Below are 19,315 nucleotides of genomic sequence, written 5' to 3' on the forward strand. Positions count from 1 at the left end.
TGTCTGAGAAACCTCTATTTTTGACTTGTGCGGTGAGGGCTCTGTTTCTTGCTGAAGTGAAAATTAAGTGTTTGTGCTCTTCTGGAGTGCCCAGCGTATGATTATAGCCTGATGTTATGCCACACACATGGCTCTTGCTCTCTAGCTACGAGACTGGGCTCACTTGAGAGAGACACTTCTCTTCTGTCCTGTGTTGTGGTGCTAGCTGTTTTGCACCTTAAAAAAAAAAAAAAAAAAAAAAAAAAAAGCCTTTGTGTCTTAAGGAAGTAGTGGTGACTGTCTACTGTGATTGGTGTGTGTGTGTGTGTGTGTGTGTGTGTGTGTGTGTGTGTGTGTGTGTGTGTGTGTGTGTGTGTGTGTGTGTGTGTGTGTGTGTGTGTGTGTGTGTCCCTCTCTCACTTATGCACAGTGGAAAGGACAGTTTTTACATAAAGCACAGGGAAAAATAAGCTTTCCTTGGAAGGCCCATTGATAAAAATAGTGTCAGTATAGTGGTGTAGTGGCCTGGTACAGTGGATCGTCTCAATAGTCCAGTCTGTGGATCCCTGATTCCAGTTGGCTAGAAAGCTGAACTTCATGTGTAATGGCTTTTGGATTTGTACCTGCCCAGGTCTGAATTGTTTTCTAAGAAGCATTTCCTTCTGCAGGTTCCATTAGGTACCAACAGAGACTCTCTAACTGAATACTTACTACTTTTGGCTAGCCTTCCTCCCCTGGTAGTTTGCCCCAGTTTGGTGCCTAACTCTTTCTCTTAACACTTAAACTCACATTTGCCTAGGGAGAGGGGAAATCTAATTACAATATATATGTGTATTTATTTTTTAAAAGCTGTTATCATTTCTACAGTCCCGTAGCTATGCTTGATAATTACAACCACAAAGTTAAGCTAAGGATCTAGTTCAAATAGGTTCTGAGTGCTCTCAACTTCTGTTGAGGTAGTTGAGGGCTCTCTGGACTTTGTAGATTCAGGCCATTAGACCTATTATAGTAACAGATAACAAAAAAAAAAGATCCAAGAGCTAAGGGGAAGGGCCACGGGGAGCAGAGAAATACCCTAAGATAATATGCTTTAGTTGTGTACAATCTTTTTTTTTTTTTTATGTGTCTTTTAGATCTAGTCATTTTCCAATCTTTAAAATAAAGCTGACAATTTGCGGGACAAATGGAGCAGAAGTGGAGTTCTGCACTGAAAGGCTAGCTGTGAAGGAAGCGAGTCTTGAGGTGAAACATAGGAATTTCCATCTGAATAAAATTTGTGGTCCATCTAGAATCATACAATCAAGAAATGTAGGGTTGGAAGGGACCTCGAAGTCCTCGTGTCCAGCCCCTCTGCGCTTTGTCAGGACCAAGGTAGCCCTAGACCATCCCAGACAAGTGATTTGTCCAACCTGTTCTTAAAAACCTCCAATGATGAGGATTCCACAGCCTCCCTTGGAATCCTATTCCAGAGCTTACCTACCTTTATAGTCAGAAAGCTTTTCCTAAAAATCTAACCTACGACCTGGTCTCTACTGCCGGCGAAATTCGGCGGCAGTCGACAGGTGTTACGCAAGCTACGCAGAGTAGCTTGTGTAACTCCCGTCGACTTCACAACTTCCGTTTAGCACGCCGTCTCCACTGCACTGCGCCGACGGGAAATGCGTACCCATTGACACAGCGCTATGCTTTTGGGGGAGGTGGTTTTATTAAATTGACTTCCGGATCAGTTGATCCGGATAGATTGATCTGACGGCGGAGAATTTGCCGCTTTCAGGGTAGACATACCCTGAATCTCCATTGCTGCAGATTAAGCCATTACTTCTTGTCCTACCTTCAGTGGATATGGAGAACAATTGATCACTGTCCTCTTTATGACAGCCCTTAGCATATTTGAAGGCTGTTATCAGATCCCTCCCTCAGTCTTTTCCCAAGCTTAATATGCCCGTTTTTAACCTTTCCTCATAGGTCAGGCTGTCTGAACCTTTTATCATTTTTGTTGTTCTCCTCTGGACTCTCCAATTTGTCCACATATTTCTTCAAATGTGGTGCCCAGAATTGGATACAGTAACCCTGCCGAGGCATCACTAGTGCCAGGTAGCATGGTACTGCCTGCCGTGCCTTATGTAGGACACTCCTGTTAATACAGTCCCAGAATATCAGCCTTTTTCACAGCTGCATCACATTTTTGAAACATTAAATTTACGGTCCACTATACCCAATTTCTTTTCAGCAGTGCTACCACCTAGCCTGTTACATATTTTGTAGCTGTGCATTTGATTTTTTTCTTCCTAATTGAAATACTTTGCGCTTGTCTTTATTGAATTTCATCTTGTTGATTTCTCCAATTTGTCAAGATCACTTTGAATTCTAATCCTTTCCTGCAAAGTGCTAGCAACCCCTCCCACCTTGATATCATCCTCAGAATTTATGAGCATACTCTCCACTCCATTATCCAAATCATTAATAAAAATGCAGAATAGCATGGGACCCCACTAGATATGTTTTCCCAGTTTGACAGTGAACCATTGATAACTCCTGAGTACAATCTTTCAACAGTTGTACACCCACTTTATACTAATTTAATTTAGACTGCATTTCCCTAGTTCGTTTATGAGACTATCAGGTGGGACTGTGTCAGAAGCCGTACAAAAATCAAGATATATCACATCTGCTGCTTCCCCTATATTCATTAGGCCAGTAACCTGTCAAAGAAGGAAATTGAGTTGGTTTGGTATGATTTTGTTCTTGACAAATCTGTTCTGGCTATTCCTTATAATTCTATTATCCTCCATGTGCTTACAAATCAATAGTTTAATGATTTTTCCAGTATCTTGCCAGGTATCGAAGTTTAATTGATTGGTCTGTAGTTCCCCAGGTCTGCTTTGTTTGCCTTTTTAAAGATGGGTATTATATTTGCCCTTCTCCAGTCTTCTGGAGCTCACCCATCCTCCAGGAGTCCTCAAAGATAATTGCTAATGGTTCCAAGATTGCTTCAGCTAGTTCCTTAAGTACCCTAAGATGAATTTCATCAGGCCCTGCCATCTTGAATACATTTAACTAATCTAAATATTTTAACCTGTTCTTTCCTTATTTTGGCTTGCATTCCTTCCCCCTTGTTGTTAATATTAATTGAGTTGAGTATCTGATCACCCTTCAGATTTTTAGTGAAAACTGAAGCAAAATAGGCATTAAACATCTCAGCTTTCTGTTATCAGTTATTAGCTGTCCTTCTCCACTAAGTAGAGGATGTACACTTCCCTTTGTCTTTCTCTTGCTCCTAACGTATGTAAGAACCTCTTTATTGTCTTTTATGTTTCTTGCTTGGTGTCACGCATTTTGTGCTGTCGCCTTTCTGATTTTATTCCTACATGCTTGTGTTATTGTTTTGTATTCCTGTTTAGCAATTTGTCCATGTTTTGACTTTTTGTAGGATTCCTTTTTGATTTTCAGGTCGTTAAAGAGCTCCTGATGGAGTCATATTGGCCTCTTCCTATTCTTCTTACCTGCCTCTCGCGTTAGGATATTTTGTAGTTGTGTCTTTTTATCAATGCCTCCTTGCAAAGTTGCCAGCTCTCCTGAACGCCTTTTCCCCTTCTGTTTTCTTCCCATGGGACCTTACCTCCCAGTTCTGAGTTTCTGCTTTTTTGAAGTCCATTGTCCTTATTCTGCTGCTCTCACTCCTTCTTTTCCTTAGAATCATAACATCATTTCATGACTGCTTTCACTCAAATTGCCTTCAGATTTGCTACCAATTTCTGCGTTGATCAGAATCAAAGTCTACAATGTTCTGTCCCTTTGATTGTTTCTTCCACTTTCTGGAATAAAAAGTTGTCCCACAGTATGTTCCAAAATTTTACAGCAAAACACAACATTTCTAGTAATACTGATCCACCATATCTCTGGGTAGTTAAAGTTCCCCGTTACTACCAGGTTTTGTGTTTTGAATATTTCTGTTGGTGGTTCTAGAAATGTCTCATCCACCTCCTCTTCCTGATTTGGTGGCCTGTAGGAGACCATGAAATCTCTCCTATTTTTACCCCATTTATTTTTATCCAGAGACTTTCATCTGGTCTGCCTCCCACCCCCTTCTGGGCCTCAGAACAGGCGTTCTGATGGTGCCCAATATTAGATCCTTCAGAGGAAAGAGCAAGTAACCCAGTAATGGATATTTTACGGCTTATCCTGCCATTGAATTTCCCTTTGCTCTGTATTATGTGGGAGGATAAGAGGAGCACATGCTTTACCTTCTCTACACCCATCAGTATTCTGTATATCTTTCACATGTTCCTTGTTACTTTTGTCAGCTCCAAAATACAATCCAAGTCTCATTTTCCCTTCATACGGAAATCTTTCCATGCATCCCATTATTTTCTGTCTGTCTCCAAGTCTTTTGTATTTCTGATATCTCTTTCGAGGTGGGATGACCAGAACTCAATACAGTATTCCATGTGAAGTTGCACCATTTATTTATATAATTTTATCATCCTAACATTTCATGTTCTTGTTTGTATAGTAATTCAACAACTATATAGTAGTGTGTACGATGACGACAATATAGTAGTTTGTATAGTAGTTTGTATAGTACATTAGTTCTCTGCATAGTAGTTCAAATTATTCCTTCCAAAGTACATTACTTTGCTTGTTCCAATATCTTTCAACATGGATTTGTTAAGAACAGATCATGCCAAACTAACCTAATTTCCTTCTTGGACAAGGTTATTGGTCTGGTGGAGGGGGGAGAGCAGTAGAAATTATAACTTTTATTTTAGTAAGGCTTTTGACACAGTCCCACATGACATTCTCATAAGCAAACTAGGGAAACTGTGTTCTAGATTAAATTACTATGAGGTGAGTACACAACTGGTTGAAAAACTGTACTCAGAGTAGTTATTAGTGGTACACTGTCAAACTGGGAGAACATATCTAGAGGGTCCCAGAAGGGTCTGTCCTTTGGTATTATTCAACATTTTCATTAATGATTTGGGTAATGGAGTGGAAATTCTGTTATAAAATTTGCAGATATCAGTCTGGAGGGGTTGCTAGCACTATGCAGGAAAGGATTAGAATTCAAAATGACCTTGACAAATTGGAGAATTGGCTTGAAATCAATAAGGTGAAATTCAGTAAAGACAAATGCAAGGTACTTCACATTGGAAGCAAAAATCAAATGCACAACTACAAAATCGGGAAGAGGTGGCTAGATGGCAGTACTTCTGTAAAGGATCTGGGGGGTAGAGTGGATCACAAATTAAATATGAGTCAACAGTGCAGCTCACAAAAGGCTAATATTCTGGGGGGGCATTAACAGGAGTGTCGTATATAAAACACAGGAGGAAACTATCCTGCTCTGCTTGGCCGTGGTGATGCCTCAGCAGGAGTACTGCAACTGATTCTGGGCACCGCACTTCAGGAAGGATTTGAACAAATTGGAGAGAGTCCAGAGAGAGCAACAAAAATGATAAAAGGTTCAGATGGCCTGATCTGTGAGGAAAGATTACAAGAACTGGGCATGTTTAGTCTGGAGAAAAGAAGACGGAGGGGAGGCTCTGATAAGTCTTCAAATATATTAAGGGCTGTTATGAAGAGGACGGTGATCTATTGTTCTTCATGTCCACTGAAGGTGGCAGAAGAAGAAATGGGCCTAATCTGCAGCAAGAGTGATATTAGATTTTATATTAGGAAAAATGTCCTTATTATAAGGGTAGTTAAGCTCTGGAATAAGCTTCCAAAGGAGCTTGTGAAATGTCCAGCATTGTAGGTTTTTAAGAACAGGTTGGACCTGTCAATGATGGTCTAAGTTAACTTGGTCTTGCCTTAGTGCAGAGGGATGGACCAGATGACCTCTTAAGATCCCTTCCAGCCCTGCGTTTCTATGATACGTTAGTTTCATCTACTTGCATACTTCCCCCTCATCTAGTCTTGCTGGATCCTACTCATATTCCTCACAGCCTTCTCTAGAATTAACTATCCTAAATAATTTTTAATTTCCAGATTTTTCCACCTCGTTGTTCATTCTTTCCGAGACCGCTTATACTATTTTAGTGAATTAGTCCCTCTCCACATTAGATAAATTTGCACAGGTGAAATAACAGCAATGTCATCAAACTGGTCCAAGCCTCTAATGTAGATGTGATACATTAATGCAAAGGAGGGCTCACCCAGTGGTGGATGACTGCTAAATCTCACAGAAGTTCCTCTTGTATATGCAGTGCCAGCTAGATAGAGAGAAGTGTTTTAGGGGAAGCTACTGCAGGGAAGGAAGCTGCAGTGTTCACAGGATTATGGAAGGTTATTCCAGGCTTGGGAGTGAAATGTCAAAAAGGGTCTGGAGATGCTTGAGAAAGGAGGAGATGAGCAGAATTAGAAAATTCATGCCAAACATAAGCAAACTGCATAAAATCCTGTTGTGTTCTCTCTCCCCATCCTCATTGTCTATTTTCTCTTCAGTTGCTTGCTTTTTGGGGTAGAGACGGTCTTTTCTTGTCTGTAAAGAGCCATCAATACTTCTCTCTAGAAATGACCCCAAATCTTGTGATTGGATTTCAATTTTTCATTATTGCTTGAATGAAATTTCTAACTTTTTATGTGTCCTCTGTCATGGCAGTATGAGTGTGCTGGGCATTCACTGTATGGAAATGGTTCCATAATGTATGATTTATTAAGGTCAAATAGTTAGGAAAAATCATAAATATTTGGAACCTTCTGAAAAATAAACAGGGAGAATTAATGAAGTGGTTTTTAAAAGTATATTTGGCATTGTTCTTTAATTTTCAAAGGTCTCATTTTTCTCTAAATTGTAAAGTCCTTAAATATTTAGAGTCCAACAAAAAATGTTTGCATAACTTCACTGATGGTTCAGACACTTCCATTTTTAGTTCTTCTCACACATGATGTGATGGTTTACTTTTGGCAGCCTTATGTACCTATTGCTTGCCTTTTATGTATATTAATTGTTTATTAATTAAGTGCTGTAGAAATGTACCAGGGAAGTAGTCAGTCTCTGTCCCGATGGGTGCATAGCGTAGAAAACAGATACAGAAGAAAGGATGCACTGAAATGCTGTTACTGTGGTGAATAAGCATAATCTAAGAATCTGGGTAGACTAAACAGTGGAAGACCCCGGGGAGGGAGCTAAGTTTGTTTTAGTTTCTATTATCTTACTACTTACACACTTCCTGCAAGCAGGGAGTTTCTAGGAAGAATGTGAATGAGAAGAGGGTGCATACACCAAAAAGTGTCCCAATGAGATTCTTCTAAGTCAAGTCCACTAAGTAGTTACGCTGCTGCATCCTGCAGTAGTTGGGACCTGTAAGTGGTCTTCAAGGGAAGCCCCAAATCAAGTGCCTTAAAATATCCTAGCATAAGTGTTATGAAAAATTGGATCGCAGGGGCAAGGGAAGGAATCTTCTGATAATTTTGGAGATCCAGGGAAGCCATTCATGACACTCACTGAAACATGACCACCCTTGTTCAGCTGATCAAAATGTCTTTGTACTCAGACCACCCTGTGTTCTGACTGGCTGAATTCTTTGCAAGGCCTTTATTACAGGCTTCCCATATATCAACTTTCTGCTTTTACTTTATGACGTTTTGTTTGTGGATTTAGGATAAGCTCCGTTCCAACTCTCCTCCCTAGGAGCAGTGGGAATCCCAAATGATTGCTCCTCTGAATAATGTTTCTGGGCATATTCAATGCCATGTTCAATTGCTAATCGATTTATCTGTTTCTAGGACGTCAGCATCTCTAGGAACTAATGAGATAATAGTTAAAATGGACCAGGCCCTTTGGATGATAGTTAATAGTCTTTTCTGTGCTTTCTCTGTTCTGGCCCCATGTTTCAGTAAAGGCTCAGAATCCTTAGCTGCATGAACTATTTGTTTTTCTTTAGAGGTTTTTTTGAGGAACCGACTGGTGAGTAAAACTAATAAAATATCGGCCATTTTGTTCTGTTGAGAATCTTTTCTTGATGTCCTGGTAGACTGTCTTAAATCTTTTTTTTTTTTTTTTTTTTTTTTTTATTGGCTTTGTTTATTACTCATAAAATGAGCCAATTTGAGACCTGGAAACTGATGTCCTTTATCCACAGAATAGAAACCAAAGCAGTAAAATCTTTTCTGACTGTCTTCTGCAAATTTGTCTCAACCCTAACCTCGTGGGGTCAACTACTGGACTGAGAGGGTAGCTTGCTCTCTCTGGCCCGTTCAGTCTCTGGCCTTTCTATTGAGACAGGCAACAAAGAGGTGTCAGCTGTGTTGGTGTGTTTTGGGATATGGACACTGGTTCACCAAGATCTGAGCTCCTTGCTCCACAGAGGAGCAACTGAGCAGTCATCAGCTGGTAATGAGCCCAAGCCATAGATTCATAACTGGTGATCTAGGGCTGGAAGGTTCTGTATTGCAGTACTTTATTCTTTGAGTCTACTTGGCCGGTGACACAGGAAAAACTATCGGCCAGGACCCAAATAAGTTTTCATTCATTTCCTTTTTACTAATGGTGTAAAGTAACATAAGGATGTCAACTCTTGTAGGAGAAATGCTAAACTCTGGATTTAAGCCTGGAGAGGTAAAGAGCTTTACAGCTGACTTTAAAATAATTGCATAATATTTTCCTATATGGAATTGGTAGGGAATAGAGACTAAAGTTTTTGAGAAAGTTTGGTTTTGGGAAATTTTAAGTGCAGTGCTTAATTTATGCCAGGGCTGAGCCTTGTTACCTCTAGGCTTGCCACATCAGTTATGAAAGTAAAAAAAAAAAATTGCTTGAGTCCCAGCACCTCTTTCATGACAAATTTAGCACTGGGGATGTGGCTATATATGAAGATATAAGGTGCTGGCATTGAAAGCTGTCTTGAGTTCTGTTCACGGTGGGAACTTCATAAGAAAACTGTATCAGAAGGTGACAAAGATATGCTACCATGGCCAGAGTCTGTACTGATGAAGTGAAAAGCTTTAAAACTACAGAAGAAACGTATGAAACTAAGATTTCAGTTCAGCAAGCATTTAGCAGATGTGTCCGTGAGTAAGCATGCATTAAGAGGGCTCCATGGTTTTATTAAATGGTTTTGCTTCATAAGGTAAGTGTTAATTCAGCAGATTTATTTCAAATAGCAGGCAAGAATGTGGCTTCCTTTGGGATGTTTATTCTTTTAACAGGTTAGTTAGAGCAACATCTGCTAGTGCTGTTAAAGTGACGATTTTTTAAAATTGTCAGGCAGTATAAGACCAAACTCTTTTTTGTTTGTTTAAAAAAAAAGATTGATGGTAGTTGCTAATGCGAAACCCATATTTCATATTTGTTAGGAACAAAAGGAAGGAACAGAGATGATTTAATTTAAGAATAAATATTTTTTGTCTATCTAAAATACATGTTCTAATTTAACCACATTTTACTGGGCTCAATGCAGGAATTACTGGGCGAAATTTGATGTATGGCCTGTGTTGTGCAAGAAGTCAATCAGATTATCATAATGGTCCCTTCTGGCCTTAAAATCTGTCAAGTATGTCTGTTTTCAGATGTTTCCCCTCTAAAAGTGGTAGTGCAAAATTGAATCCCCCATTGAGATTTCTACCCACTGAATTTCAAGATATTATTCTGCTGTGTCATGTTTACTTCCGTGTTTAAGATTTAGACTTGATACAAATCTGGGTATTACTTGTTAGTCTCTCAGATTTTCATCTGATCTCTAAATACAAAGCCATTCTGCAAAGCGAATAGTACTAAACAAGGCCACCATTTTGTCCCAAATCAAAATGGGCCTGAGTCTTTATGATAAACCTTAGAATGTTGTAAGCTTATTAGCCACAGAGAGACTGGCAATTGTTACTCATTAAACATAGATGCTAAAACCTGTTCTCCAACACTTTGCTCTTTTTTTCCTCAAAGTAGTTTTATAGAACCTTGTTTTATAGTTTCAGTCATCTACTGATCCTTCTGTTTCCTGGCTTCCACCTTTTAACTCTTCAAAAGGTGGGAAAACATGTTCTGGAGACTCTAATGTGGAGCACATTGGGCTATTGAGAGGAAACGGGATTCTCCAAATGGTTAACCTCCATCAGGTTGATTGTCACCCCCAAATTCCCAGTCAGCTTGAGTTTTTCTAGGCTTAACAGCCTTGTGCTCAGCAAAATGGATGTGCATGCAAATAATTCACAACTTGGTTCTGTGATGAAGCTGGTCTGTATTGAGTGCTCTAGTTACTAAGAGATAATGCTTTCCCTGTGCATGTCTATTAATGAAAGACTTGATTTAACCAGGAGTAAATATTTTCATCAGTTTAATAGCTAAAATTTTTTCCTTACTCGGACAGGTATATTTAGCTTTGGACATTTCAAGTGCCTGGAAAACGTCATCAGATTTCATTACTGGCTGTTTCACATTTTGTTTTCCAAAAGTGGGTCTACGTAAGACCACCTTTGAGAGCATTTGACTGGTTTAATAAAGGGCTGTAGATAAAAGCATTCAAAACAACTGTCAGAAATCAACTTGATTGTTGTAGATCTGTATGAGAATTCTATAATCCATTGGTTTAAAGTAATTCCAATTTTTAGTAGCAAACTATCATAGAACATCTAGTTCTGAGGCATTCGTCATTAAACTCAGGTTCAGAAAACTAGGTTTTACAGCATGATTAATGCATGTGGCTATTGGTGCTAGCAAAATGTATAGTCCTATCTTTTCCCAAAGAAGTTTTCCTACTCTTTGGCTTGCAATTTGCCTGTTCAACAAAAGTTCAAGTAAAGCAAACACAAAGGTGTTGAGAACCTTAGTACACCAGCCTAAGTTTTCTGCACAGCTGAATGCTTAAGCTCATTTATTAAAGGATTTGTCATTCCCTGTCTCCACAACAGCTCGTTTTTTAAAGAGACTGTCAGTGTTTGAGCTGTTGTTTGAGCTGGAAGATGACAAGTCATTTAATGCATGTTCTTATAGTTTATAGTCGTTACTCCTGCTGCTAGCTTGCAAGGTAGGATTCAGTGCTGCTTGCTTAACTGACCCCCAGTTCTTCCTCCTCCTATTTACATTCCTAGTCAAGGTTGTGTCTTGAATACAGCAGAGCTTCCAGCCCTGTTTCAAGGAATAAACTTGAGTCATTCCCCTTTTGTTGGCTTTTCTTCTGAGCCGTTGTGATTGCTCTTCGGAAAGTGCTGGACTGGATCATCTCTGTGCTGTCTAGAGGTGTCAGCGAGGGAGCCTCGGAAGCAGAATGGGATGTTGATGGAACGTTGTGATCTATGTGAGGGGAGTGCACTTGCTCAGAATTCATGGCTTTCCCTCCTGAATTATGAGATCCCACCATCTTGCTGCCGTTACTGCTGGAGGGTTGAGGGTCTTGTCAAGCTGAGCTGCTGCAGCAGCATTCAAAGCAGAAATGTGGGCAACTGCGGATGTTAGATGGCAGTGGGAGGCAACGATGGGGGCGGAGGGGAGTGCACAGGAGAGTTTAGAAGATAGCAATGAGGGGTATTGGGAGAATTTGTGAGGGGAAGGTTAGCAGAGTAGAAGCTTTTTGAGTGTCTGCAAACAGTGGATTTGGGACCTGGTGTTGTAGTTATTTAAGTATGGTCAGTGACGTCAATGATATCAGTCATGACATCAGAACAGAGGAAGACACGGTCCCCACGCCCTGATTTTAGGTGTACATTAAAATTAAAAAAACAAATTTTGAATTGTAAATAGTCCTTTCGTTCTGGCGGCTCACTGGTATCTCATGGTTTGACCTGAATGTCTTGATGTACTGCTGACCTTTTAATTACTCTAGATATTGTTATGTATTACTTGTGTGCAAACAGTAACCACAGTAGTTTTCTATCCCCATTTTTCCAGAGAGGAAGCTGTTGCAGAGAAATGAATTGACTGGCCCAAGGTCACACAGGGAGTCAGAACCAAAAAGTAGAACCCAGGAGTTCCTGGCTCACTTCCTTGTCAAATTATTAGACGCTGCTGCCTCTTAATATAAATTGGGTTAAGTATCGTGGTGGTAAATCTCGGTTTAAAATTACAGGCATCTATACAAAGAGCAGTCTAGAAGAGAAGGTATAGTGAGATGTGCCTAGTTAATACAGTGATAGGAACTATAGAAATATCTAGATGGTCATAATTCAGTCACTGCAGCCCATGGTTTGCCTTCCCTCTCTTTCAGGAACATGTACGTGCTAACTATTCTCATATATTACCATTGTCATCAGTGTTGTCCAGCTAGCTAAATTTAAAAGATTAGCCTTGACAGATGTGAGTGCAGTTTGTAGTGCTTGTGAGTTATGAACTCTGGGTGTGAAAAGAACGCTGTCTCCTTCTGAATGGAGAAAGTTCACTTTGATAAGTTTGCTTTGAAGAACTTTTGCTTTTCTACATCTGTAATGTTAAAACTGGCCGCACACAGTACTTTGAAGATTTGTGTATGTGTCCGATTAATGGAATGACAAAATATGATCTGTAAATACAGGAGAGAAATGAATATCCCCCCAAATGTGAGTAGCTTGTGTACTGCTTCTTAGGTATTAAATGTTCACAGTCCTTTCATTGCCACAGGCGGCGGATTAGAAATTCCACTACTGTAGTGACTAGACAGGCCCAGTGGACTGCTGGCATATTTGAAATGGGCTGGTGGTCTGTCCCATTTTTAGTCTGTAGGGGTCAACTGACCGAGACGCAGTACTGAATAGGTGCAGACTCCATAATCTCTCTCCCCCTGGAAGCAGTCCTGTGCTACTGTTGTCACTGGGGTGTGGGTTTGAGAGACAAAGAGGACTTCTGTCTTCACAGATGTCAAGATATGTTCCCTTACCCAGCACCCTAATCATCTGAAAGAAATGCTAGCCTTTACCCATGGGACTTGTGTCTCTCATCTGGTGTGCACAGTAGAGGGATGTTCACAGGGTGTTCCTGTCCTTCTCTAGCACAGTGGTAAAGCTTAATCAAATATGCAGTGTGCAAATTATGTGGAAGGAGGATTTATTTTTTCAGTACAGTCAAGAAGTGAAACCTCTAAGTTCTCAAATGACATAATAATCCAATCTATTCTTTTTGTCTTTTCCTAGGACTCCTGAACAGTGTCCCAGTGTAGTTTCTTTGCTGTCTGAAAGCTACAACCCACATGTGCGTTATGGGGCTGCCATGGCTCTGGGCATCTGTTGCGCTGGCACAGGAAATAAGGTAAGGCCAAAAAGCCAATGATAGCCAATCCGAGACATGTCCTGCTGTCTTTCCTTCTACAGATACGTTCATGAAAAGTGTCGCAAAAATAGAGCATTATTTCACGCATATGCTCTTCCAGCCAGTTGGAGTGTGTCAGCATTTCCTCACATTCTGTGCTTTATTACATTGAGTGAAGTAATCTTTTTTTTTTCTGCTTATAGGAAAAGCAAATAGATGAGGCAGAACAAAATGCATTTGTTCACAATTTCCACCCTCTTAGAGTTTGTCTACATTGGAGGATTTTTAACTCTAGTCAATTGATTGCCAATTAACTTGTTGGGTTACATGTTTGTAAATGTCTGGATATGTCACAAACATTTGTTCCAAGACACAAACATTTGTGGTTTACCCGAGAGTTTGACCTTTTTTTGGCTTACATTTTTTATTTTTGAGCACTGAGTGGGGGGTGGGGGAAAACACAATAGTGTGCATTATCCTGACACTCCTTTTCTGTGTTTCATAATCGGCATGATAGCCACATAGCAAAGTCACATCGCACAAATGAAGCTTCATCGAACGTTTTTGCACTTTAAATGCGTGTACGTTGAGGATTCTTTTTCTTAGGGGAGAGGGCATTGTGTACGGCAGCACCAACCTTTTTGGTCCGGCTCCTGGCAGCAGTGCGCGCTGTTGCAACATCTCGCAGTGTGGTAATCTCTGGCGGCGTCGCACGCTGCCGCCAGAGAGAACAACACCATGAGACGTAGCTCTCTTGTGCCACCTGTGCGATAAGACAGCATACTCAAAAGCTGCAATGCAAATGGCTGCACAGCCATTATGAGCCGCCCCACTGCAAGATTAGACGTTGTCACGCAAAACCTGCCTGAACATCTTGATCTCTGCGCTTAATAATTTCAGGGTGAGCAATGGCAGCGAGAACATGCTGAGAATTTGCCAGGGTCTCTCTCATTTGCACTTACCAAGATTTTTTTTTTTTTTTTTAAAGTACCTTTCCCTGCCTCGGTGGAGGTTGCCCCAGAGCTGTCTTATTTATTCGAGGGACCCAGCCCCAGAGCAGCCCAGGAACGGGAGGGCGTTAAGGCAGCTTAAAGTCATTTCAGTCCCTGCTTCACTGGGCTGTGAGTTCTGTGCCGGAGCTCTCAAAAAGACAGCCCAGAATCTGATATATCCGAATAGAAATCTAAGAAGGTGGCTGTCTGTCTGATTAAGGATTTATAACCTCAGGATTTTCCTTATGCCAGCTAAATCTACAAATTCAGTCTGGTTAAATGGACTCAGCACCGAAAACCAATTATTACAAGTTTTAGCCAAAGTTCAAATCACAGCTGCAAAGCCTATTAAAGCTTCTTTACATTTTAACCCTGATACCGTGGCTAAGCTTTCCCCACGCTTCTGCCAATCTGTGGTACAACACACATCGAAAAACTAGATAAACACATTTTAATAATCAAATGTTTCAAACAATGACATTAGAGTTTCTAAAGTTTAGAAGTACAACACATTAAACTCAGAGCATCCTTGGGGCATTGCGCAGCACTATAATTCTTAATCATTGATTGATTCTTTTAATCGTAAAATAGTAGTAGTCGTAGAAGTGAATTTACTGCAGTTTTTATGTCGCTGATATCTAGCAAATAAAATATAATTCTACATAAAAATGATTGTGCCGAGTATTTCGCGATATGGTATGTATGGCCCTTTTGAAGTATATTTAATTCAAATCTGGCCCGCCATAGCAAATGAGTTTGACACCCCTGGTGTACAGTGTTGAGCTGTTCCAGTTGGTGTGGAATAGTTAGGAAATATAAATTGCTTTACTGCTACAAGGAGTAAGCTTTAACCAATCAGATTAGCTAGCAGATTTCAGTCTGGTATGGTGCAAAGTTCTTTCTGATGGATCATAAAGGTCAGTAACTTCATCCATTGTTTCCAGTTTTATCACCATCTCCACCCCCCCCTTCCCACCTTTTACTAAAAATCTATTCCTAGATTATCATATGTTCATGCACACTCATGAATATAACCCTTGTGTTTAATGTGCACATAGTTATGATGTTCTCTGTCTGCACTCATAAGATGACTTGCATGTAAGTCTTGTTAGCCTGAAAGCAAATTGGAAGCCATGTTTTCTTCCAAGTTCCTTTTTTCAGATGGAAATGTGGCATTGAGGAACTAATGTTCACTGACATGCCGCATCTGACAAGTTAATTTAATGGAAATGCTCTTAGTCATACAATCCAGGTCTGTTTTATTTCCAGATAATTTATACGATCAAGATAATAGAACCTGTCTGGCTGAGGTTCAGTGCTTTATTTGTGTTTCTGAAATAAAGATCTGAAGCATCTGTTTATGTTAGACTGTGTTTTCTGGTGCTTTATATCAGCATCTTTTAAAGGCTAAGTTAATATATTGTAACGAGAGATTGGAAATTAAGTTAAATTTTTTGTTAGGCTGAAGGGCAATTGAACACCTCCAACGTTACTAGTGAGGCACAAATTCATACAGGCAATAAGACACAGCACAGCCTTTTGAAAGGAGACGGCATGGATTTGGAAAGTTCATATGGCAAAAAGTAGGGCTGATGTCGCAATGTAATTTGTAGAAGTGGTTCTTGACATTAGTATTCTGGTTAAAATCAAATTGCTTTTGAGAGTCTTTTTTATGTATTCCTAGGAAATTGCATCATTGGTGGAGACATTGCCAGTATGGAAGTCCTGCACAAGAGAGAGTTAAAACAGGATGGAGTCTAGTTTACAATCAGAAGATTGTAGTGCAATAATTAAGTTGTAAAATTCTTTGGTGTTTACCCTATAGCAGGGTGGAGTCCTAGGATTGCTTATGATCAAATGTTTCTACATTCACCTGGATGTATGCCTTTCAGAAAGACATTCCCATAATATTGTAGAATGCCCCATAGATGCCTATGTGGGATCTATCCTTGGAGACCTATGGGCATACAAGTAGTTATGACACCTTTTTCCATTTAGTTTTACTCTCTCCAAGAATCTTGAAAAGCCCTATTGAAAATGTAATTCTGACCTGTAGTAACTCTGTGTACTGTTTTTAGTAAGCAATTAGAAGAACACTTTAAAGGATTATTTACAAAGTGGACTGAGCTTCTGTGGAGAAATTACAGATGTACATGGTGCTTAGTTTGCAGGCATACCAAATTGACATCTGCTCTACAGAAAGGAACAGCAGCACTGGGTATCCATAAGCAATATGCATACAATAGACTGTTTCTTCTGGACAGTTCTTGCTTCTTTACATAATCCATGTGCAATATTGAAATACTTGTTGAAACATGCTTTAGAAATGTTTAATGATAGATCTATTGCATGTCAAGTTGGCTTTACACTTGTAACTGTCAAAGAATTTTCTGACCTCAAACCATGGAATCTAAAGAAAGCAATCATAAGTTCCGAAGCAGTGTATCTGTCTTCAAAACATAGCTTCACTAAATGATATACCTGTGGAGATAGTACTACTTGTGTTGGAAGCGAGATATATTCTTTCTTAAAATTAAAAGCTTTGTAGTCTGGTAGATAAAGCACAGGACTGGGAGTTAGGAGACCTGTGTTGTATTACTGGCTCTCATGTTGACTCACTGTATAACCTTGGGCAAATCATTGGACAGCTCTATGCCTGTTACACCTTGAGTAAAATGAAGCTAAAACGTAGCTTCCTTAGTGCTCACTAGAAAGGGAAGCACTGTAGAAGTGAGGCAAGAGCAACATATATAAGTGTAAAGTATGATATTTTTATCATTATTGTCAATAATTCTAGCTTGCCAAATATTTTTTTCACATTTCTGCTCGCAACAAATACAGATTTTGGTAATTCTGGCATTGTTTTGTTCAGCAAATTCTAACCCCTCTAGCTTTGAGCAAAAGTCTACAGCATAAGTGCACATTTCTGTAATATTTGCCCAGATATCACAGTGATGGGCAAAATAGAAATAATAGAGTAGTAAACTATAACTCATTCCCCAGCCTGCCGATGACCCTAATCTAATCACCCTTCATTAGACTGACTGAAACCTGGTGTTTAAAAAGTAATAAGGTTAACTTTGTGTGTGCATTTGTTTTTTTTAGGAAGCAATTAATTTGCTTGAGCCGATGACAAATGATCCTGTGAACTACGTGCGTCAAGGAGCTCTGATTGCATCTGCCCTTATCATGATTCAACAGACTGAGATCACCTGTCCAAAGGTGAGCGATAGGTTATTATTCAGCTTGTATTGGGAGAAATGGCCTTGGGTAAAGATGATGTTGCAGGGACCAGTTGTGCTAGGTGCTGCACATGCACATACTAAGAGAGGGCCTGTACCCTGAAGAGCTCATGATCGCAAGAGTGAAATTTAGAATAGTGTAAACTCCTGGCGTGGTGGAGCATGCACTTTTGAATGGGAGATGAGGCCCTGAATGGCACACATCTGGTAACCTGGTACTGTTTTAACTATTGGTGATATATAAATAAATCTACATTTGCTCAAAAAGATTGGAAACCCTGGGCAAGGGGATGAAAATGAGATTGGAATTGCTAACAGGCCCTTAAATTTATGCATGCGTAGCATATGTGAACATATTTTCTTCTCTACTAAAAAGACTCATGTGTTAAACATTAGCTTTAGTACTGGGCGACTCTTGATGTACCTGCTCTCAGGGAAGTCCTGTTACGTTGCATGGTTGTAGCTCCGCTTCTGCTGGGATTTGTCCTTCAGTTTCACTTGGGGCAATTTTGCTGTCCTAAGAAGTTGCAGCAACTAAAAAATGAACTCGTTTTTTCACTGTGAAGGCAAATTGGTTAATATGCACTATTAGTTTTTAAAACTAGATTGCCAGTGAATATGTCCGGTATTATTATGCAAACTGCTGTGTAGACTAACAAGTTCCACATAAGAAGAATCAGACACTGACAGCTTGGCGCTTCCACATTTGATCTGCTCGGTCAGATACTGATTATACTGCATACTGCTAAAACTGCCTTGTGCATGGTAACTTTTAATGGCATTGTTTTGCAGTGTAGTTTAACTTTGAAAAAAATCATCCTTTTATTGCTTCTTTTATTGTACTTGGTTGCTGAGACAGCAGAAAACTTTTTCCAGAGAAAACATGCATTTAACTGGAGTGGAGGGCAGGGAAGGAACAGGTAGTTCCAAGGGAAAATCCACAAAGACAAAGGGGTTTGTGTATTTTCAAACATTTCTGTGTCAGTCTGCTGGGGATTGTGTAGAATTTGCTGGCAGACATTACTAGTATCCTATCACTATTACAAGAAACACTTGGGCTTCATTTGGAAGAGGCTGAATGTTCCTCTTATCCCCATTATAATTCTGCTAGATTTAGTCCATGAAAAATGATGTTTTAGCAAATCCCCTCATCCTCAGAGACCACGTAATATGAAGTAAATGTTTCTCTACTATGGAAATAAACTAAGGAAGGGAAAAGTTTAGATACGATAAAGCAATCTCTAACTCTTGTGGAAGGATGGGCTGAAATTGAGGGTTCTAGACTGAGACTTAAGAAGGCATCAATTCTCTGCTCTGCGATAGACTTCTTGGGTGATCTTAGGTGAATCACATAGCCTCTATGTGCCTCAGTTCCCCATCTGAGGATAACAATACTTACCTACTCACAGGATATTGTGAGGATAAATACATTAAAGATTGTGAGGCACTCAGGTACTGTGGTGATAGGGCCAGATAATTATTTGAGAGATTCTGCAAATGAACTACCTACTGAGTCCATTTGTAATGCTAGCAGTTTTTGAACTGTTATGCAAAAAAACTTTGAGTATCCAAAGAAAAGTGCAGCCAGGAACATAACTTGCATAATTAGAATTTTTTAGGGTCAATGAAAATTGGGAGACTTCTTTACCAAAAAAGGATTGAAAACTGAGACTTCAGAGGTGCATACGCAGATGTTTTTCCCGAGGTCGTCAAAACACGGTTGGCCAAGCAGATGTAGGATGAAAGGCATAAAACTGGGATTGAGTGGTTTATAAAAAGAAGCAGGGGTACCATGTGACCATTATATTTTAAAACAGTAAAATTCTATTTACAAGGCAACATTTATGACTGCTCTGTTACATACTTTCGATGTAGAAGGTAATTTAATTGCCCAGCCATAGAGGGGTAGGGGATGCAAACAAGATGGAGACATTTCAAAATAACAAGTG

At 39.8% G+C, this 19,315-nt stretch overlaps 1 protein-coding gene across 1 annotated transcript in view; it reads left to right on the forward strand.

The window, feature by feature from the left end:
• The window catches only part of PSMD1 (proteasome 26S subunit, non-ATPase 1), a 111,220-nt gene that overhangs the window by 59,865 nt on the left and 32,040 nt on the right, over nucleotides 1-19,315 (forward strand). The window contains exons 17-18 of the mRNA XM_067561117.1: nucleotides 13,018-13,132; nucleotides 17,230-17,346. Of these exons, the coding sequence (XP_067417218.1) occupies nucleotides 13,018-13,132; nucleotides 17,230-17,346 (232 nt within the window). The remainder of the gene's footprint in view (nucleotides 1-13,017; nucleotides 13,133-17,229; nucleotides 17,347-19,315) is intronic.

Source organism: Emydura macquarii, unplaced genomic scaffold (assembly GCF_026122565.2).
Source record: "Emydura macquarii macquarii isolate MOO-44397 ecotype Brisbane River unplaced genomic scaffold, CSIRO-AGI_Emac_v2 contig_2365, whole genome shotgun sequence".
NCBI classification, from domain to species: Eukaryota; Metazoa; Chordata; order Testudines; family Chelidae; genus Emydura; species Emydura macquarii.